At 39.2% G+C, this 23,141-nt stretch overlaps 1 protein-coding gene across 6 annotated transcripts in view; it reads left to right on the top strand.

Annotated features, from left to right (window-relative positions):
* CTNND2 (catenin delta 2) overlaps window positions 1–23,141 on the top strand; it is a 471,257-nt gene that overhangs the window by 207,347 nt on the left and 240,769 nt on the right. For all 6 annotated transcript variants that reach the window (XM_039910616.1, XM_039910617.1, XM_029053896.2 and 3 more), the window contains one exon: window positions 23,070–23,104. In XM_039910616.1, coding sequence (XP_039766550.1) covers window positions 23,070–23,104 — 35 coding nt within the window. The remainder of the gene's footprint in view (window positions 1–23,069; window positions 23,105–23,141) is intronic.

Genomic DNA, 23,141 nt, shown 5'->3' with positions numbered 1-23,141 from the left:
ACTTTTGTGGGCTGGATTGTAGTAGGAGAGGAGTGAGATGAGGTGGAGGGGCGCAAGGTGATTGAGAGCATTAAAGTTGATGGAAAAGAGTTTTTGTTTAATGAGGACGTGGATGGGCAACCACTGGAGGTTCATGAGGAGTGGAGAAATAAGGACTGAACCTTTTGTAAAAAATTGATTTCGGCAGCCGAGTGAAGTATTAATTGGAGTGGGAAGAGATGAGACAGGGAGGTCAGCAAGGAGGCTGATCCAGTAATCAAGGCAGGATAGGATAAGAGCTTGGATTAACATGGTAGCAGTTTGGATGGAGAGAAAAGGGCATGTAGTGATGTTATGAATGTTGAGACAACAAGATTTAGTGATAGATTGAATGTGTAGGTTGAAAGAGAGAGAGGAATCAAGGATAACACCAAGGTTACAGGCTTGCGAAACCAGAATGCTGCCTACAGTGATGGAAAAGTGAGAGGGGAGAATAGGGTTTGGGTGGAAAGATAAGGTGTTCTGTTTTGGACATATTGGGTTTGAGGTGACAATAAAACATCCAAGTAGAGTTGTCTTGGAAGTAGGAGGAAATGCGAGACCAAAGAGAGGGAGCGAGATCAGGGCCAGAGATGTAGATTTGGGAATCATTCACAAAGCAGTAGTAGTTGAAGTCATGGGATTTAAAGAGTTCTCCAAAGGAGTGGGTGTAGATGGAGAATAGAAGGGGATAAATATCATTTTGACTGATTCTTTCTTCCCAGTTCTTAAAGAATACTGTCAAGCAGAGGTGGAAACAAACTGCAGGTGAGTGTATGTGGGAAAGGGGATGCTGTGGGAATGGGACACTGAAACATGTAAGTGAACACTGAGGTACTCAGGGAAGCAGAATGGTTCACTCCTTGTTTACTGAACCAGATATCACTCCAAGGAGAAGTATTTCCTGAAGTGAGGCAGGTGAGGAAGCGGGTGCAGCTGCCAGTTTTTCCTCAGTGATCGATTATCTAGGGTGAAATCACTGGCTTTATTACAGTCCCAAGTGAGGCCGAGCTATATTAAGTCTGCAGAATTGCACAAATAACTCTTGGCTGTTGCAGAGCTATCATTAACCAACTCCTAATTTGATGTGAAACATAGCTAAATTTTCTTGATAAAAAATGGTTCCATAATATAGAAAATAGCGATTTGTTTTCCTCAGAAAGATTCCTTTTGTAAAGAAAGAAGGTGTTCAGGCAGAGGAGAGCTAAGTGATACATATGGTTCTGTACTCATTCTCCTGCAAGCCTTCTCAATCTCATTCTTGTGCCAATAGGCCATGCTGCTGTCATACTTTACTAAGTGTTTAGTACAGTATGTTGTACTGGAGTGCTCAGGAAATGCCATTACTATTATTTCCCATTGCACAGTGTCAGAGCAGGAGGGAGGCTGCCCTCTCCCTGATTGACTGAAGTCACAGTCATAGTAGACAATTTGGTGATATTTCTTCCTAAACAGTGAGAGAAAAGGAAATAAAAACTTAATCAGGGAAGGGCTCCTGGAAGAGATGTGCTTTCAGTAAGCCTTCGAGGGTGGAGACTAGAAGCTCACGAGTCTAGAACCTTGGGGCTGGGTCCTCCAGAGGCTGGAACCCCCAGGACACTGGAAACTCTGAGCCAGAGACCCCAGGAACCTAGGACCCCAATGATCTAGAACCTCAGGATTCTAGCCTGGGCTTGGGAGTCAGAGGTCATGGGTTCGAATCCCGGCTCTGCCACTTATCAGCCGTGTGACTGTGGGCAAGTCACTTAACTTCTCTGTGCCTCAGTTACCTCATCAGTAAAATGGGGATTAAGACTGTGAGCCTCACGTGGGACAGCCTGATCACCCTGTATCTTCCCCAGCGCTTAGAACAGTGCTCGGCACATAGTAAGAGCTTAACAAATACCAACATTATTATTATTATTATTATTATTATCAAATAGGCATAATACATATTGTGAATAAGGGCTTTGAGTAACAAAGAAAAGAGCTTACTTTATTACTGGTTTATTAATCACCATCCCGGTTCATACACCACTTACCATTAGTTATTGATTTGTTTTTTCTCCTGCTCCACCATTAGGTTGGTTGTAAGGTCCTTGAGGCCAGGGACCATAACTTGCACTTTAATTGAACTCTTCCAGTGTTTTTAGGGTGCCAAGTAAATGCTCAGTGAATAATGTTGATTGATTCAAAAATTTTGGTGTTTTGTTCATAGTGTTTGGGAGGATTTGTATTTAGTAATGGTATTAAATCACTGTTTGTGGCTAATTTTAGGTGGCTGAACTGAGTGTGTATGCCTCATCTGTTGCCGATTTGTACATTCCAAGCGCTTAGTACAGTGCTCTGCACATAGTAAGCGCTCAATAAATGCTATTGAATAATCATTCATATGTTTAAAAATACGTTACCAAGCCCTTAAGGTGAAACCTTCTCTCGCAGCAACCTAAATATATGATCAGCTGAATATTTTTGAAATGATGTCTGAGAAATACTATTTCTACAAACCTTTTTCCATGTGGCAGTGTATAGTTGAGTATTCTGGATATAGCACCTTCATTGTAGGTCACTAGTTCAAGATCTTTGTTAGTTTAAAAGTGATTCATATTTACCATCTGTGTTAGTTGTGCCATGGGTTAAAATGAATTGAGTATTTTCAGAGCAAACAAGAGTGACTCTCACAAGGAGTGATGTCGCATTTGGCAGCAATTGGTACTCTTTGAAACAGTTTCCACAGAGATTAGCTTTGGCTATCAATGAGTCTGGAGAGAAACACCATTTTTCATTCTCAAAAGCAATCTACGCCTCTGGAAATTGCTGACTCATATTAGTGCACAGCAGGGACGTCTTTTAAAGCGTATTTTAGTATCGGATGTCATTTCTCATCAATGGGTAAAAAACACAAATTGAACAATATTTTGCAGGATTTGTTATATGAGTTTAAACTGAAATTGGGCAAACCGAAATGCAATTCTTTTGAGAGGAGAATTACTAAGATTGTAAATTTCCCTACAGTCTCATTTACCCTGCAATTTGAAAATTAGCTGCAACGTCCTCTTGAAATCGGTATATCCTTATGGAAGGGGCTGGCATGAATATTATCGTGGACAATAAATGAGTATTTTAAAATTAAATCAAATTGAAATGTAAGCATTTTTCAGATGCTTTAAAAAATAAACTGTATTTAAAGGAAAAATAAAATTATTTGACAAATCACCTTTCAGCCGGGACCAATCTCATTTGATTAGTAAACAAAGACAGAAAACCTTCACCTTCGCTGCTCTGTCTCAAAGATCCCATTAAGCATTTCTAAGATATTTTCTGTACTTTTGTGTCTCCAGAAATTTGGGATTTTTGAGTTAAGTTGCAGTGAAATTTTTTTCCTCCCCATGTTTTCAGTTTGATTTGTTAGAAAATAAAGGTTTAGGCTTTTAACTGTAGGGGTACAAAAGGCCAACGTCATGCTTACGTATTTAAAATGCCAATTTTAGTATATTTCAAATAATGAAAACCTATGTACTACCTGAAAATAAATTTATTAGGAAACATGGAAGAACTTGAAGTGGCTTGTTTCATGTGCAGGTTTCCATAGAAACCCACTTCTTATTTTTAGACCATGAAACATACTTCACTTTACCCTTGAGATTTCATTAGTTCTTAGAATCGTAATTAAGATTGCCTCAGTGATAATAGGTTTGATAGAACCAGAATAAGAAAGCTAATATTGAATTAAGTTTGCTGTCTTTTCATGGTGTTTCTCTATGCAGGTGTGTGGATTGTGCTTGGTGTGCTACCATTGTACAATTTTTCTTTAGGGTTATTAAATAAGAATCAATCAGTGGTATATATTGAGTGCTCACTCTCTGTAGAGCACTGTACTCAGCTCTTGAGAGAGTACAGTACAACAGAATTAGCAGACACGTTCCCTTCCCCTAATGAGTTTACAGTCTACTAGGAGAACTATCAAGCAATATTGTTTAAAGCTGCACTACGTATCTAATATTTGCTCTACCCTCAACCCCATAGCACTTATGTATCTATCCCTAATTTACTCATTTATCATAATGTCTGGCTCCCCCTCTAGACTGTAAACTCTAGACAGGAAACATGTCTATCAGCTCTGTAGTACACTCTTCCAAGCACTTAGTACAGTGCTCTGGCACACGATGAGCATTCAAATACTGATGATGATGGTGATGGAAAGGCTAACTAATTGTGGTATCAAGGGCCTACTATCTGCTAAGCACGGTACTGAGCACTGGACTAGGCACAAGAGAATCAGTTTGGACATGGTACCTAACCCACAGAAGGCTCCCAATTCTAAGTAAGGAGAACAGATTTTGAACCCCCATTTTACAGACGAGGTAGTGGAAGTACAGAGAAGTTAGTGGCTTGTCTAAGGTCACACAACAGTAAGATAATTAAACAGGATTAAAACCCAGGTCCCAGACTGTGCTCTTTCCACTAGGCCACCCTACTTCCCACCAACAAGATAGGGTGGACCTTGTTGTCTTGGGCTGCGTTGGAGGCAATCTGTTGAGAGGGCTGTCAGATCAGAGGGAGGGAATTCTCTCAGTGTAGCTCTGAACCTGCCTGCCCTTTGTCACTCCCTGATTGTGCATCTTTAGAACCTCCACACGTTATCAGTGTTGATCCCCAAATAGTCTTTCCAGGTAATCAACCCTCTTTGCCCCACAGCACTTACGTATATATCTGCAGTTTATTTGTTGATATTAATGTCTGTCTGCCCCTCTCGACTAAATTCAATGTGGGCGGGAAATGTGTCCGTTTATTGTTATATTGTACTCTCCCAAGCCCCTAATAAAGTGGTCAGCACATAGTAAGCATTCAGTAAATACAATTGAGTGATTTAATTGATTAATGGAAAAGGGACTGTCTCTTTATATCTCACTTTGGAAACTTGGGTGTCTTTGACAAAGGAGATGTACCATAGAGAGAGATGGGTAAAGCTACACTTAGTCTACCAGAATGTAAGCTCCCATCAGGTGTTTCAGCTAGAATGGGACTGGAGAATTAGGGATTTGTGCTTCCAGCAGCGCTCGTCCATAGAAATGGGTACACACAATCTTGGAAACAAGTGTTAGAGCTACAATGTGAGTTTCCCTTAATGCTGTGTTCTATAAAATTGCACCCTCATTTGGGGGAGAACTGAGTTAAGGTACCAAATTGGCTGCTGTTAAAGAGGAGACCAAAGAGGAGTTGTTGAAAAATGTGTTAGCCTTGGCTTTCTCCAGATAAATGTCAAGGAAAACAAATTTAGGGATGACAAGGCCCACCCCCAAGCACCAATTATGGCCCATTTATTCTTCCAAAAGCAATTTATACAATTAGTTGTATGACTGGAAGGACCTTCTCTCGGTCATTTAATTTATCTTCGCCTTCAGGCAGGATTGAATTCAGTTGAAGTTTAGATGAATAGAAGGCTCCCTTTTATGAAGATCTCTGGGGAAGAAGAGTACACATCCCTTGATAAAGGGTAATCTACTTCACTGTTGAAGGGAGAGGGACATTTTTGCGATTATAAATCCAACATGATATATTTGAAAAATTAAGTTTGAGAAAACTTTTAGGTAGTCATTAATCTCTAATCTCGTTAAAGAATAAAAGAGCTGCGTGTGCACTTCTGAGGTTTTAAATGTGTAAGATCTCAGTGGCCTTTCAGCTAAATTTTCTATTTATATTTGGACAGTTCCAGCTTCAAGCACAGGTGACAAATATGTGCATGTGTAAATTGATGTGTTTGATAAGCACACAATCTGAAAGGTGACTCATGTTTGGGAATGAGAGTTAACACTGAGGTGCCCCAGAGGAGGGGAGGTTTACAGTTCCCAGGTGACCAACTCCCCAAGATAATGTCAGGAAAGCTTATTGTGTGCAGAGCACTCAGGATGCCTGGTGACTGTGCTGGAAGGACTAGCTGAAACCAGTTGAAAACTGACTAGAAGTCCCACCTAAAAACTGACCTGTGATCTCATGGGACACAACATGTACTGAGGCAAAGATGCTGACTTTTACATTGGAAGGGGCTCATTTTCAGGGTCACGTTAAGCCTGCCCAATAGGCCATGTGGGAGCAGGAAGGCAGTTGACCAACATCTCTCTGTCTCTGGATGCTCACGTGAACTGTCAGAAATAAGGCTCAGAGCCCGGCTGTGGGACAGGCCTCTGCAGACGGTTTTGATGCAGTAATAAACTTTCCATTCAGTCAGTCAATCAATCAATTGATTTATTGAGCCCTTAGTGTGTGCAGAGCGCTGTATTAAGCACTTGGGAGAATACAAGACTGAAAACTCCCCTCTAGAAAACTCCCCTCTAGATTTTAAATGCGTTGTGGGCAGGGAACATGTCTACCAGTTCTGTTATACTGTACTCTGCCAAGCACTTAGTACAGTCCTTGGCCCATAGTAAGTGTTCAATAATAAATATGATTGATTACAATATAACAGAGTTGGTAGAAACACTTCCCGCCCACAACAAGCTTACACCCATGTTCCTTCCTTCTAATGGTCCTCTCAGTGGGTAAGGCCCAAGGATTATGGGACACGGGTGTTGGAGAGCACAAGGATTTGGTCACAAAGATTGAAGCTTTAGAAAAGTTGTAACAACCAAAAATAGGCACCCTACTCCTACACTAGACTTAATAAAGGGGCATGCAGTGTGCGAAAATCATTTTATTCAGATTTAGAATACTGCTACAATTGGAAAATTAAAAAAAAAAATATTCAGGTGGGACTGAAATTACATACACTAATCATGTGATAATAATGGCCATGATTTCTATTGATCAGAATCTGTTTTTGAGATCTAGATCTGCCACATACCATTAAACTCCCATATTGTATAGTTAGAAAATTCCAATTTTGACAGCATATGCAATATGAAACATACGCAGCTAAATATTTTACAAAAATATTCTATTTCCACATTTTATTAAAATGTTAGTATTTTTGCATAACTCTTCTATTTGTTTAGTAGAAATATGCCATCTCTCTTATGCCTTTTGAAAATTAATAAAGTACTACATGTATTCTGTAAGCTTATAAAAATGATTTTTCAAACTTTGGATAAGTTGACAAACGCAACTTCCTCTGGTTATATGTTTATCCCTCATGTGAAGTGTTTCCCTTTGTTTGCCTTGAACCTACTCTTTCCAAGTTGCAGTGGGCTCTCTTCATCCTGCCTTGTGCGATTTAGTGAACAGTTTGTGTTTTCCCTGTTGACATTTTTCAGGATTTTGAAAACATGCATAAATAAAATCAAAGTAACTTCAGGATTAATCCACATCCACTATGTTCTTGCATATGATAATTGAGAATACCTCTGAAATATGATTTATGGTGGACCCATGAGGGCAGAGATCATATCTACCAACTCTGTTTGCGTCATACTCCGACGAGCGCTTAGTACAGTACTCTGCATCCACTAAACGTTCAATAAATACAATCTGTCTGTTGCCCAAGATGCCCAGATCCATTTAATATGGATTTTTTAACACTTTGAGATCATATTTAATGTTTCCCAAATAATGTTTTAAAAGAAAAATTGTGTTTTTTAAATCAATTCCCAAACCATATGTTAATTTCTTCATGCAGAAGTGACAGCTTTGTTTTGGTTGCCAAATCATTGTACATAAATGCATTTCAGTGTGTTGCCTTGTAGATTAAACCAGTAAGGAAACCACTGGGGTCTATTTGGCACTCCAGTTTCTGTAAGTTACTTAAAGAATAAATGTGGTGTGGGATAATGAAAATAAATGTTGGGGAAATGTATTGTTATTTGCCATGATGATAAATAATTAAGAGATAAGAAGCTATCCTCTCCAGGCTTGTAACTGAGAAAGCACCCATTAGCATTCTTTTTTGGATGCATTGGGGAGCATGTATTTATGTGCCATTTAGATGAATTTCCAATTCTATTGTAGTTAGAATTGTGGGCAAAACGTGCGCAAAACTGTTACCAACCCCTTCAAGGTGCTGTTGAGAAGCTGTAGGCTTTTAGTTTAGTCTCAAGGTCGATCCCCTTTGGTGATGTAAACGTTTTGGGGGCAGAGAACCTGTCTTGCGCATCTAGTGTTGTAGGCCAAGTGCCAATGCAGTGTGTTGCATGCACCAGTCACTCAAATAACAATACTCCTCCTACTCTCCTCCTCTTCCTCATTCTCCTCTTCCTTGTCCTTCTCCTCATCCTCTTCCTTATCCTCCTTCTCCTCGTGTAGCGGATAGAGCATGGGCCTGGGAGTCAGAAGGTCGTGGGTTCTAATCCCAACTACACTCCTTGTCTGCTGTGTGACCATGGGCAAATCACTTAATTTCTCTTGGTCTCAGTTGCCTCATCTATAAAATGATGATTGAGACTGTGAGCCCCATGTGAGACAGGGACTGTGCACAACCCGATTTGCTTGTGTCCACCCCAGTGCTTAATACAGTGCCTGGCACAAAGTAAGTGCTCAACAAATACCGTTAATAGTATTATTACTACACAGGTAATCCATCTTCAAGTCATAGAAAATTGCTCTCTGGTGTTCACTTGCATGTGTCTGCTAGAGCAAATTATTCAGCAGACTTGTGCTTTCTAAGCAGAACTTTCATGATAGAGAAGCAGCTTGGCTCAGTGGAAAGAGCACGGGCTTGGGAGTCAGAGGTTATGGATTCAAATCCTGGTTCAGACGCGTGTCAGCTGTGTGACTTTGGGCAAGTCACTTGACTTCTCTGTGCCTCAGTTACCTCATCTGTAAAATGGAGATTAAGACTGTAAGCCTCATGTGGGACAATATTTCCCCCCCCCCCGCAACCCTTAACTACCTTAAGGAAATTCACATCCTACCTTAAGGAAATTCACATCCCATACTTTTTTTAAAAATGGGAAGGGGAGAGTTGTAAAGTTATCTATAACTTTGAAAATCAGTTTTTTCAACAATGTTCCTTGGACTTAAACAAAAATTGCATTACTTGAGTTATAAAAAAAAAATTATGAAGCCATATGGCACAAGTGGATAGAGCACAGGTCTGGGAATCCGAGGACCTGGGTTCTAGTCCAGGCTCTGCCATGTGTCTACTCCGTGACCTTGAGCAAGTCACTTTCTTTGTGTCTCAGTTACCTCATCGGTCAAATGGAGATTAAGACTGTGAAGCTCAAATGGGACATGAACTGTTTCCAACCCTATTAGTTTGTATCCACCCCAGTTCTTAGTAATCATAATAACAATAATTGTATTTGTTAAGCACTTATTATGTGCCAAGAACTGTTCTAAGCGCTGGGGTAGATTCAGGATAATCAGGTTGTCCCACTTGGGGCACACAGTCTTTATTCCCATTTTACAGACAAGGTAACTGAGGCACAGAGAAGTTAAGTGGCTTGCCCAAGGTCACACCACAGACAAGTGTTGGAGCCAGGATTAGAACTCACAGCCTTTGACTCCCAAGCCTGTGCTCTTGCCACTAAACCACACAGTAAGTACTTAACAAATACTACATATAGGTATAAATATATTTGCATTCATATATATGTATATATATATTATATATATATATATATATACACACACACATATAGTATTTATCACGCCTAAACTCAAACGAGTTTCTTTTCCAAAATTAGAGTAGCGGTATAGCTGGTTATCATACTAACGACTATTCATATCTCCTATAGCACTTAATATCATTTCAGTTTCCTCTGTTTTGAGAAGATGGGTGAAGTCAGCCTAATAGTTTCTCATTTTAAAATTCTAAATGAGATATGCATCTTTGGGATATGGCAACAACACTGTCTTTCAGAGTAAAATCACCAACTTATGTTCTTATTCATTGGCTACTCAAGTATACTAAAATAGGTCTTGTCAAGTAGTAAACCAAGGAGGTTTTATCTTCCGGAAACAAGATCTTGGCATCTTTAACCGAGGATTTCAATTCACAAATTGTCTTTATTGTTTAATAAATGTTTTATTCATGTCCTAGCCACACTGCTAAAATAGTTTATCTGTTTCCAAATGCAAAAATGTGTAAATGAATAAAAGGCATAGAGCTAATGAATGAAAAGCAAACTTTTTTGATGCGTTTCTGTAATTGGTTAGCCTAACATACTTGGAGTTGAGGTCCATAGCTAATTTCTATAGATTGCAGCCTAAGAGCATGCAATATACTGAATAGGATAAAAATTCCTATCAATATTTATAATATCTTATAAGGTTAATTTTAGAATGTGGAAAGGGAGCACGGTGACTTTCAAGAAACAGTCTTGTTGTTAAGGTCTTGTTGTGTTAAGGTTCCGTAGTAAGTAGTCTTGTCTCTAACACCTCACTGGCCTGTCACAAGATATTTCATCTATTTCAGAGAGGTCACATCAATTTGAAGCATTTGATCTCTGTTGGAGTGAAAAATCCCTCTGCTAACTTATTTTGAAGGAAAACGTAGATGCAACCTTCATGAGAAATGCAAGTTATTTTAAAATTTGTTTTAGGAGGCAGTTTTGTGATACTTGGACTCAATCACTCAGTGGTATTGCTTGAACATTTACTGTTTGCAGAGAGCTTAGGTAAGTACAGGTGTGTAGATAGACATGATCCCTGTTCTTCAAGGAGTTTACAATTTACCAGAAGCCATTGGTGAGGCCATTTTCTCTCAATCCCACTTCCAGCACTAAGGTAATCTGTTGTCATTATGAAAAATAGAAAAATTTCATTTTTATATGGTTTTAGTAATCATCTCTACTTATTTTATGGGGGATTGTATGTCTAAATTAGGTACAGAGTCAAGCCTTTTAGTACTCAGTTTTTTGTTGTTACTGCTAGATTTTGAACTCTTGGAAAGCAGAGATAATTTGCCTATTATATTGTACTCTCCCAAGTGCTTAATACAGTGCTCTGCATACAGTGAGTGCTCAATATAATACCATTGAATTGAGCAGAACTTAAAGACAAATCAACCCCTTCAGGTCTAAGTGCTTACTATGTGCTAGGCACCGTACTAAACGCTGCCATCAATACAAGCTAATCAGATGGGACACAGTCTTAATCCCTGTTTTTCAGGTGAGGTATCTGAGGTCTGGAGCAGTTAAGTGACTTGCCCAAGGTCACACAGCAGACAGGTGGCGGAGCCAGGATTAGAACTCAGGCCCTTCTAACTCCCAGGCCTTTGCTCTATTCACTAGGTGACGCAAGCAGCCACTTGCCTGCTGTGTGATGTTGAGTAAGTCACTTAATTTTCCTCTGCCTCAATATTGTCATTTGAGAATGGGGATTTAATACATAGTCTGCTTGAACCTGATTACCTTCTGCCTACCCCAGCACTTAGTTAAGTGCTTAGGCCATAGTAAAACTTAACAAATGCCACTTATTACATTGTGTAACTTATTTTTGATATAATTGTATTGTTTTAGTCACTTTGGACCCACAGTGTGAATGGGGACAGACAAACATAGAAAAATGATTGAAAACTGTAATTTTCCCAAAAACAGTAATCTGAGCAAGCAGTATAAAACTAAGTCGTAGATGTGATTCTAAGACAGAGATATCCTTCGGACCTTTCATTGCTCCAGGTACACTTTTTGCTAAATAAAACTGCCATTGTCTATGTTAAATTAAACTGGCCCTAAAGTCAGTCAAAATGCATCAAAGGTTGAAGAGGAGAGGATGGGAAGTGTTTTAAACAAAGTAAACTTTTCAGCATTATCTTGAAGCAGCTGGTTATACTGACATTAAAATTCAATGGCCTTAAAAGATAGGGACTATAACAGGGAACCCTTTTCTTAGACTCAGTTTGCCTAGATTTTGAAATGTGTCAGTTTGCTTCTATGGAGTAATACAGAGCAAAAGTGTTGCATTGATATATCCCCAGTATATTCTGGTTTATATACTTCTGCCTCACAGATTCTTATGTAAATGAAGGTCAAGTCCTTCATAAAGGAATCAAGCAAAATATATCTTGCCCACTGTGATTGCTCTGCCTACTTTCAGTTTTTAGGTCATTATAGAATTGTGGGTTGACCATTCTAAAGTTAGTTGTTTGCAGTTCCTTTTGAAGAGTTGAGAAGGCCAGAATGTCAAGAATAGGAATTCTTTCTTTGACCTTTGGGCATTTTTTTTGTGTTGTTTCCTCTATGCCCCACCAATTATACTATTCATCTCAAATAGAGTGACTTGTTAATATCAGGAAAGCAGGGGGGAGGGTTTTTGTATTCTGAGCTTTGTGGCAACTCATTCACTCTATTTTGCTGTGCATTCCTACTGCCTACTTTTATTCTTTTAAATAACTGTATTGTTAGTTGAAAAGCTATTTTGTCTTTCAAGGGAAGAAAGAGAAACCTCCACAAGTAAATTCACCCTGTTTTAACAAGGAGTTTCAAATAAGAAAAACTAAAAAGTATTTGATTTTGGTTTGTTGTATTCATTTTACAACTAGAGTTGTGATGATTTATAAATGTGCCAGGGTAAACTATCTTACTTTCTAATTCCTTCCAAAACCAGCCCTTCTGGGAAGTCTGAGCAGGATATCAAAATCTAGCCCTTTTATTTTGGTAATTTTTTTTTCTCCCCAGAAATACTCATTAGATTATTTTGAAGTTACTTGTGTGAACAAGAAACTCACATGGCATGATTGGTCGAAAACCACCAGCTTATTTTCCACAAGCCATTAAACAACTATTAGGTGTTAATGATTTTTGGTCAACTCTGGTCCAGACTGGATTGAACTAACAAATTAAGAGTTAAGGATGCCTTTTCCTTATTATTGTTATCCTAAGCTTCTGTCATCAGTCCACACTATAGTTCCCTATTTGGGGTGCCGCACAGTAAGCAACTATAGAGTTGTTTTGAAAGCCACAGGCAAAGGTGACAACAACCATTAGCATTTGGTTGATTGCTATAAATCCAGAGTAAAATAGAATATGTCTTAGACCTGTACAGATTTCACTAAAAGCCAGGCATCCATTCTCTAAGGGTCAAGTCCTCAATCAATCAATTGTATTTATTAAGTGGTTACTCTTGGGCTTCAAAGAGACAGGTGAGAAGTTAGGGTGGTGCAAAAGCCACATCGGGGAACAAGAAGTTAGCCAATTTCTCCCCCTTTCCCAGCAAGTCTAGGAGACTGAGAGAACGTGATGCCCCCGCTGTAGAGAGCAAAGGGAATGTGTCTACCAGTTCTGTTATATTGTACTCTCCCAAAGTGCTAAGTACAGTCCTCTGCACACAGTAAACACTCAATAAATACCATTAATTGATTCATTTGATTGAGACTGACATCTGGAGTGAACCAGCTTTCAGTAATGGCAAAGAGGTGCCGTGACGGTCAGAAATGGGTCTAGGATGAAGGGAAGCTTTCCCATACTGGCATGGAGATTCCCAGCCCACAGTTGGTTGAGGCTAGTGTTGGTGAGGCTCCCCTCACCAGGTGAGGGTACAGGGGCAGGTGATGATGGTGCAAGGGGTGATGATAGTAGCAAGGGCTGGATGATAATGAGCTGCTGGGGCCAGGGCAGGAAAGTGGGTGAGGGGTGATGTTTTGGAAAGAAGGACAGGGTTGGGGAGAGGGAGGGAATGGCATGGATGTGGGGAGAGATAGGGTGAAAGGGGCTTCTGAGAGGGAAGGCTAGGCATGGGCTGAATAGAGGGAGGGGTTTGAGGGAACATGGTGAGGTCAGAGAAGTTAAGGGTTATAGGAGAGGTTGAATAATATGATAATTCACTTATCATAATATTGGAGAGAAAAATGGAAGAAAAGCAGTTTAGGGGGTCCAAGGAGAAATGACAGTGAAGGAGCTCCAAAAGGAGCTGGGTCCTTTGAGAATTAATTGCTCTCACAACCTTTCTGGGTTGCTCTCGGTCTTCCTCCTGGGAGCAGAGCTTGGAAACACCAGCTCCAACTAAGGAGCTGGCTTCTTCTGCCTTTATTTTTTGTTTATTTTTGATCAGCAGTCTTTTTCCGAACACCTTTTTTTGTTACTTGCCCATGGTTATATAGCAAAGAAGTTGCCGAGCCAGGATTATTAGCAGGGGTCCCCTGACTCTTTGCTACTTGGTAACATGGCTGGTGCAATGCAATAAAGTCATGCCTGTCAGTATTATTTTGGATTGTACTTTCATTACCCAAACCAGATAACTTTTTTTTTATTGGAAACAGAAATTGAACATCAAGTCCCTAAAAAAAAAAAAAAAAAGAAAGTAATTCACAAAATTTCATATTGTCCTTTTTTTGAGTTCATATATAGCCATTGCTTTCTCTAAAAAAAAAACCCTACAATTCCCTCATAGAACTTGGTCTTTATTACATTTTAGAAAAGGCTAGGAGCAAGAAGTTAGAATGTATTAGAGTATGAACTGATGCTTTTGATATCTAAACATTTGAAAAAGAAAATTAAGAATGTTCTGGTGCAGATTCGCATCAGGCAAGAGTACCGGCAGTGTTTGTCTTTATGAGATTCCCTTGACGTTAAAAAAGATATAAAACATTCTTTTTAATTAAAAAAAAATCTTGGTTCCGGGCAGAGTGGCACATGAGAAGTTTACTCTATCTCGCCTTTTGGGTGAGACATGGGAGGTTGTCAACATTCACCGCTCAGCCTGTTTCTCCCTTTTGTTACCATGAGTCAGGATCGGAAGGGTGGTGTTAAGACTTCCATCCAGTGAGGGAGAAGAGAATATCATCCTTTCCACCCACCCTCCTGGGCTCTCCTTTTTAGTCACATTCAGAGAGGTGCTTCAGGACTTCAAGCCAAGTCACACAGTGCACTAATAATGAACCCATTGCCATAACTTGAATGTCCAGAATGCACAGCTCAGCTCTGGCTGAGCAGCCTGGTTAGACGTAAAATTTCTCAGGATTTTGGAGGAGATTTCCAACAAGGCAAAAACCGTTGTTCTTTTTGACCCTTTCTGGCACCAGGCTGAAGCCAACTTTAAAGCAGTTCGACCTGCCATTTTCTGAGTGGAAGGATAGGACCTTGAAATGGAGTCAATTATATGGATCAGTGGAATTCTCAGTTAATCAGAAAGATGAAGCCCTTCTCCGACATCAGATAGTTTAGAGCATCAGTTGATATGGATTAAACAGATACAACTGAACTTCATCCCACTTCTATGTCTCTTCTCATGCTCATCCAGAAGGATTAAGGGGCAAGGAAAATGTGCCCTTCCCCTCCTCTTCCCTTCACCAACACCTCTCCCTTCCCCCTTAAAAAAATAAAAACAGAAGGGAGGACGTGAGAAAGAGCGCCTGGGCAATCCATAATTGGATAAGCCACCCCTTTGGAAGGCATTCAGACACAAAACAATCCTCTGCATGTATTTATAAATATTATTTCCCTGCATTGTGTGAATGCATTGAGCACCTTAGTCAAATCTCATTCCTTCCTTTTCTTTTTCCTCCGTGGCATCTGAAAATTAATTACTGTTCACTGTAAGTGCTTTGCAATGTAGTACGTTTCTAATTTCCTGTGAGCCTTTTTGAAATATAGGAGACTCAATTCACTTCACAATCCTTTTTGCTCAACCATTCAAGGTGGGCACTCTTTTATTCAAAACAAGGCTGGCTTTGAGAAAATAAAAAGAATGAGGACACGAATCATTTATGTCTGTTTATTGTCCTTGGAGGGAAATAAATTGTTACTGGAACTAGGACATCCCTGCCGAGATTTCAACATGGGTGTCATAGGCTCGTGAAACTCATCCCTCTTTGAAAGGTTGTTACTTAAACTCTGATAGAAACAGAATTTGGGGGCACTTGCTTATGCACAATTCGGCAGCTCCACTTGGAAGCAGAACTAGCCATTGTGCAATTGTATAATCCATCCTGAAACCCTGCCCTGGTTTTTCCTCTGTAATTCAGTGTATAGTGAAAAGCTCTTGATAGCTGTTTTGACAGATGATGATGATGAAGAGGTTCCATATTGTTAAAATCTCAGAGCCTTGAGCTCTTTGGAGAAATAGAACGATATAAATCCGGTAAAAAATGAATGTCTAAAAATACCGATATATGCTTCATAGGTCAGTAGCGAAAATGTGTTAGGTTTCCAAATGAGCAACAGGGTAATGAACGCAGATATTTCTTGGGCTCCAACATTTTTCCTTAGGTGTTTTTACAATTAAACAAAATATTCCCCCCCCCCCCCCCCGACTCCTCTCCTTCTCCCTGCACCGACCCAGTCCCCCAATAGGCAGGGCAAAAGGAAACATCTTTATAGCGTGTTTCAATTGAAGAAATAAAGTTCCCACTGCTGAATCAGGTTGTTAAACACTGGTATGTGTTCCAGAGTTTGGGTGTGTTCCTTCCTGATGAGAAGTGGGTTGAATAGGCTCTCTGGATCCCTTCTACCTGGTTTTTTTTGTTGTTGGGTTTTTTTTTTTTGGTGGGGGGTTCATTTCTTTCATAAAACAAATCAATTTGCCAAGCTCCCAGAATGGAAAATAAATGCAAATGGGACAAACATGGAATAAAGAAAAGAGACATTCTGACCTGGCCTATTTCTGTCACCACTTCCTAATCTTCTCCCAGTAAGTATCCTCCTAGCTTCTTTTCTCCACTGCCATTTCTAGCCCCCACAACCCACCATTTTGCCAACAGAACATGTGATCCTTCAAGCAACCACTTACCTGTCTGCTATCCAGGTCATTTACAGCACTATTCTTTTTTCCCTGGTTTCCTGTTTTATACTCATGCTCACACCTGGGTATACAAGAAATTTTATTCCATATATCTTTGCTCTTTTAATCAGTATAGGAAGATTGCCAGACTGTGGCTCTAAAGGGAAGAGAAGGAACTGAGTTATAATATGCCCCAGATTTGATCCTTTGTCCAATTATCCTGAAGGAATGGAGATAAAGTTTAATGCTTTCCAAGTTTGACAAAAGTAATGCATTTCTCAAAGTAATACACTGTAGCATGCAGAATGTTCTGTTTTAATGTTCATATTTTGAGGAAATTAATTAGAATAGGAAAATTGGCCTTGTTTTACAGATTATGGTTTAAAATTATTGATCAGTTTTATTCTGGCTAGTTGCAAAGGAAGACATGGGCCCCCATACATGCATATATGCCCGAGGCATTTACTGTAATTATGTATTATCAATTCATTTATTCACCTGAGCTTATTATTCATGTCTACTCTCATTTTCATTTAGTTACTATATGTTTGTCAATTTGTTCACTGATCTTTTCATTTGATTTATACTCCTCAATGCTCATACTACATTTTTTTTCCCAGTTTTGTATGCATAAAACATTTAGAGCTTCCAATAAGCTAATTATACTTTTAATAATGATGAGTTCCTTTGAGAAGATTTTCATGGCAAGTTGAAGCTCAGCCTTCTAAACTCTGTACTCACTTCTGTCACACGAGAGTACTGTCAACTGAAATAGTGGCAATCAGAATGCTAGGGTGCAGCGTATTTGTTAGAGGTCGATGCATAGAAAATTCCTTTTACAGTTGAGAATGTTTCTCAAAGCAGAGGGCAAGCATAAAATGGGGATTGTTGCTATTGTTATCTTCATCATTAGTGCCATATAAATTTTAGTTTATTGACCCTGTCCTTAAGATGCTTAGAATCTAATGGTATTAAGTCACTAGTGCAATGTAGTGCAAAAACTACATGATTTATTGAGCACTCTCCTGATGACTACTGGAGTTTATCCCTTTTTAAAACAAAAATATGGTATTTCCTGAGCATTTACTAAGTTTCAGGCATAGTAGAAACAAGCTAACCAAGTTGGACAGAGTCTCTCATTAGACTCATAGCCTTAACCCCCATGTTGCAGATGAGGCACTGAGGCACAAGAAGTGAAATCAGTTCCCCAAGGTTACACAGCAGACATGAGCTGGGATTAGAACCCAGCTCCTTCTGAATCTTAGACTTATGCTCTATCCACTAGGCCATGCTGCTTCCCTGCAACTCGAAAATGAAGTGCAGAAGGAATGAAACTCCTTTGAACCAGTGTTTGCAAAAATAATTTCTACCATTTCAGGTTGTTTAGATCCTTGCAGTTATCCGAGATTGTCATCGTATAAATTTCCTTTAATGTGACCATGACCTGCATAGGGGTCCCAGATGAATAGATATAATAATGTTGGTATTTGTTAAGCGCTTACTATGTGCAGAATACTGTTCTAAGCGCTGGGGTAGACACAAGGGAATCAGATTGTCCCACGTGGGGCTCACAGTCTTAATCCCCATTTTACAGATGAGGTAACTGAGGCCCAGAGAAGTTAAGTGACTTGCCCACAGTCACACAGCTGACAAGTGGCAGAGCCGGGATTCGAACCCATGACCTCTGACTCCAAAGCCCGTGCTCTTTCCACTGAGCCACGCTGCTTCTCTAATGCACTCCGTGTCTCTGAAGATTATGGCATGTCGGGTGAAATATTGTATAACCAATTCTTGATACAATGCTCTTCTTTTAGCATTCTTTTACATTTGTGCTGTTTAATTTTCATGCTGGCATTATTTACCAGTATTCTCTCACTCAAAGCCAGTGTTTCAAAGCGGCTGAATTTAGGTTGGTTAATGCCCTTCCTTTGATGTATTTTGACTGACTTGATAGTTGTTAAAATCCATTTCAATGTAGCATAGATAATGACAACTATTTAGCATTCATGATGGCAGATCTGTTAGCACAAGGTGCCTTTTTGCTGAATAAAAAGTGCTTTTGTACAAAAAACACAGTTCAAAATGTCTCATTATTGGGACATATTTGCATTGTTATTTGGACAAGTAATTGTTGTTTTTATCATTTTTATAGTGCATCCATTTTGTTTCCGTCAATTTTCGGGGGATTTGGGGAACGCGGACATGCACCTTATACTATTTCCTATCGGAAACTATTAGCACTCCTTTTCATTTTCATGAAGCCAGTCAAGAATGTTTGATAGCAAACTTGGTAACAATAGTTACGGTTAACATTTAGCCTTGCCTAAAGCAAAAGAAGACTCAGTCCCTATCTGATTTAATAGTAATAATGCTTGTGGTATCAATTAAGTGCTTATTATGTGCAAGCACTTTTCTAAGCACTGGGGGAGATACAAGGCAATCAGTTTGGACACAGTCCCTGTCCCAAATGAGGCTCACCGTCTTCTTAAGTGACTTGCCCAAGGTCACATAGCAGACATGTGGCAGAGCTGGGATTAGAACTCACATCCTCTGATTTCCAGGCCCATTCTCTTTATTTTAGGCCACGCTGCTTCTTTACATATTGAATCTGGGTCTAGAGGTAGTGGTGAAATCCTTTGCTATGTGAATTACTAAATGGCTACTTTGCCTTTCAAGATTAAAGCGGCTTAATTCATTATACTGAATATCACACTTAGGCTATTTTCAATCTCTATGTTGAAGAGTACAAAAATACAACCTCTCTCAGCAGTCGTACAGAAATGATAAGGTCACGGAGAGAAGCTCTTGACCCAGCAGTGACCAGAAGAACACATTTTGTAAAGAAATTGGTCTTTTGCTGTAAAGTGTAAGCAGATGGAGTGGAAGTTAACAGACTTTATTTGAGTAGGGTGAGCCAGGCCATTTACTTGCTTGCTTTTGACACTGGGCCTCTGACTCCAATATTTGTTTCACTCTCATTAATTAAGGGGGGAGCGAAGTCATAGAAAATAGACTAACTTTCTAGAACTGTGTAGAGTATGGGGACTGAGATAAATGGGTGTTGCTTATCTTCCTTTTAGTTCGAGGTGCCAAAGCCCAGAAGTCATGCTATGTTGGGGGACAGTGTCAAAATTACACTCAATGAAGTAGTTTACTGTTCAGAAATTTTCTGAAACAGGTTTGAACTGTAGATTTAAAAAAAAAACAACCTCTGAAATATACAAAATTATGAAGTTGTTTGAAGTGTTTGTAGCAAAGACCACAATATTGAACTAAGATAAGTCTGAGTTTAGAAACAACTTCATAATTATACATATTGGAGAGTTTTAAAAGATTTTTACAGTTCAAACCTGCATTTGTGCAACATTCTTAATGGTAGGGAGCTACTTCATTGAGTGTGCAGTTTCCTCTTTACCACTATGAGTCGCACTCCCCGCTAATCATTACATCAGGGAACACTACAAATAAGATGCTTCCCCTTCCCCCCTTCACCTTCTGAGTTTCAAAATTTTAAGCTATAAACGTGAAAGATAGTTTTAACACGCCTGGTTTTATTCAGTTGTAGTAAAACAAACTGAAATTATTGAAATTTACCTTGTGTTTTATATCTACCTTTTCTTAAATCATTGCTTTTAGATCATTTCAAACCCAATTTCCTTCTAATGGATTGGTTAAGCCATTAACTTGCTTCATGAAAGGAAAGTGACTTTAAAAGGAAAGCCCCTATATGCATTAATGTCAAACATACATTTCTGAAACACAGGTTCAGAGATTTACAATCCTATTTTTTAATGAGTTTATTCAGTTTGTGCCTCGAAATGCTTTTGCATTCGTGAAATAGATGATTTATTCCCCTCAGCTTCTTGAAAAGAGAAACAGATGTGCTAAAATAATTGTACCTAGATTATTATCTAAGCAATACTCATTGCTGACAGAGTATAATTTCTTTCCAGTCACTGATATACAGAAAGGGAGAATGGATGTAGCATATGCATATTATAAGAAAATTTCTTAATTCTCATTACTCACCATGCATTGATATGATTATACAGAAATAAATCCAAACTCTCAACCAAATTTCTGTTGGACACTTAAACCAGTTTTCAAGCATACTTTTCTATTTGTATTTTTAAAGATAGGCATGGTTATGAATGGTAACATAGGGCTAAAGTTTAATGGCAAGGCTTAGTGCACTCAGCACTTAGTACAGTGTCTAAGTAAACACTTCAATAACACTTGATTAATTGCAAGACTAAACAGGCTAAAGAGTGCTTAATACTGCATTCTGCACAGAGCAAGTGCTCGGTAAGTACTACTGATTCATTCTCCTCATTTTCAAAACCCTTCTGAAGTCACATCTTCAGGAGGATTTTCCTGATTAATTTCTTAATTCCCAACCCTACTTTCCCAATAATGGCACCTCAGCATTTCCATATCACCTTAACGCTTAGGTAGTCACTCTCCTTCCAGCCCTAAAAATGCTTATATTTGTGCTTTTAAATTCTATTTCTTCCCCCTACTTTTCATATATTTTAATGTCTGTCTCTCCTAGATTATAAGCTCTTTGAAGGCAGGGATCTTGTCTACTAACTCTACTGTACTCTCCAAAGTACACAGGACAGTGCTCTGCACAGAGTAAGCTCTTAATAAATACCACTGATTGCTCATTTGCCCATATCCCCAGGTATCTGATTTAAGCTCCCTCAGACCAGTAATGGTCAGGCATATTTCATACTTGTTACACCCGATTGAAAGGACACGTTAATGAATTTTTACTGTAAAAATTTTTTTGCATAAGGACAACTTCATATGACATATATAAAGGATTTGACATGAGAATAAAGTACTTTCTAAATCTTCTTTACCATTATCGTTGGTATTCACTGAGCATTTACTATCTTTATTATTATTATTGTATCTGTTAAGCACTTACTTTGGGTCAAGGACTGTTCTAAGCACTGAGGTAGATGCAAGTTAGTCGGTTAAGAGACAGTCCCTGTCCCACATAGTACTCCCAGTCTAAGTAGGAGGGAGAACAGTTATTGCATCCCCATTTTACAGTTGAGGAAACTGAGGCACAGAGAAGTTGTGTCTTGCCTAAGGGCACACGATAAGCAAGTGGCAAAGCTGGGATTAGAACCCTCTTTATCTGATTCCCAGGCCCATGCTTTTTCCACCAGACCACTTACTTGTGGTCTTACCGTGTGCCATACAACAGAAATGAGGGACACATTCCATGCCCACAGGGAACTAACAGGTTGCAGGAGCTTACAAACATTAAAATACATTACAAATTTGTACATAATTGCCGTGAAGCTTAGGGTGGGGTGAATATCAAGTGTTTACAGGATACAGAACCCAGTGTCTAGGTGACACAGAAGGGAGAGGGAGTAGAAGAAATGAGGGCTTAGGCAGTGAAAGACTTGTGGAGCAGTTGTAATTTTCATAAAGCTTTCAAGGAGGGGAGAGTGGCCATCTGTTGTACATGAATGGGGAGGAAGTTCCATGCCTGAGGGAGGATGTGGACAAGGGGTTGGTGGTGATGTGAGGGGAATGGAGTTTGCAGACTGTGTTGTGAGATGAAATCAGCAAAGGCAAGAAAGGGTGAGCTGCTGGAGTGCTTTGAAACAGATGAGGAGTTTCTGTTTGATGCGGAAGTGGATGGGTAGCGCTTGGAGGTTTTCGAGGAGTAGGGAGATGTGGACTGAATTGTATTTTTTTTTTTTTTGGAAAAATGATCCGTGCAGAAGAGTGAAGGATAAACTCACTAGAGTGGGGAGATACAAGAGAAAGCGAGATCGACAAGGAGACTGATACAGTTTGAATATATTGGCTTTTGAGATAGGGAAGATGGTTGTGTTGTCTACAATAATGGGAAAGTTTGGGGGCATAATAAAACTATACTTATAAATAAAACTATAAATAAAAAAGTAGGAAGATGAGGAGTTCTATTTTGGACATGCTTAGTTTGAGATGTCGGTGGGACATCCAGCTAGAGATGTCCTGAAGGCAGGAGGAAATGCAAGACTGCAGAGGAGGGAGGTCAAGGCTGCATCGGTTCTTTCTCAGTATTCCTTGGCAAAGCCTATAAGACAAATTTCAAACTCTCGTTTCAAAAAATAATTGCAGCAGTGTAAGGAGTCCTATTCAAATGCTGGCAATGTGTGATAGGAAATATTTTTGATGAGCATACTTTTTCCACTCTTGTTCTTCTACCCTTGGTAATTGTTGAACAAGCACAAAAATAATTTTAGTGCATCCAGTGAGGATTGATATATTCTATATTTATTAGTTCTATTCATAAGATGTAAATTCCTAAAAATTAATTTTGATAAAATCAGGTCACTTTCCAGAGCGTTTTGAATAAAAGCCAATGGTTCCTCGCTGATCAATTTTTCCATAACATACTTTATTGTCACGTAATCGCGCCTCAGTTCTTCAGACAAATATACTATCATTTTGTTTCTGTTTTTTATTTTCAGCTCCACAGAAGAGCAGTTTCACTGGCAAACACAAGGTAAGGCACAAATGCTGGTAAGAATTTAAATTCTTCT

Source organism: Ornithorhynchus anatinus, chromosome X3 (assembly GCF_004115215.2).
Source record: "Ornithorhynchus anatinus isolate Pmale09 chromosome X3, mOrnAna1.pri.v4, whole genome shotgun sequence".
Lineage (NCBI taxonomy): Eukaryota > Metazoa > Chordata > Mammalia > Monotremata > Ornithorhynchidae > Ornithorhynchus > Ornithorhynchus anatinus.
The sequence above is the reverse complement of the archived record's forward strand: the minus strand, read 5'-3'. Positions and strand labels throughout refer to the sequence as shown.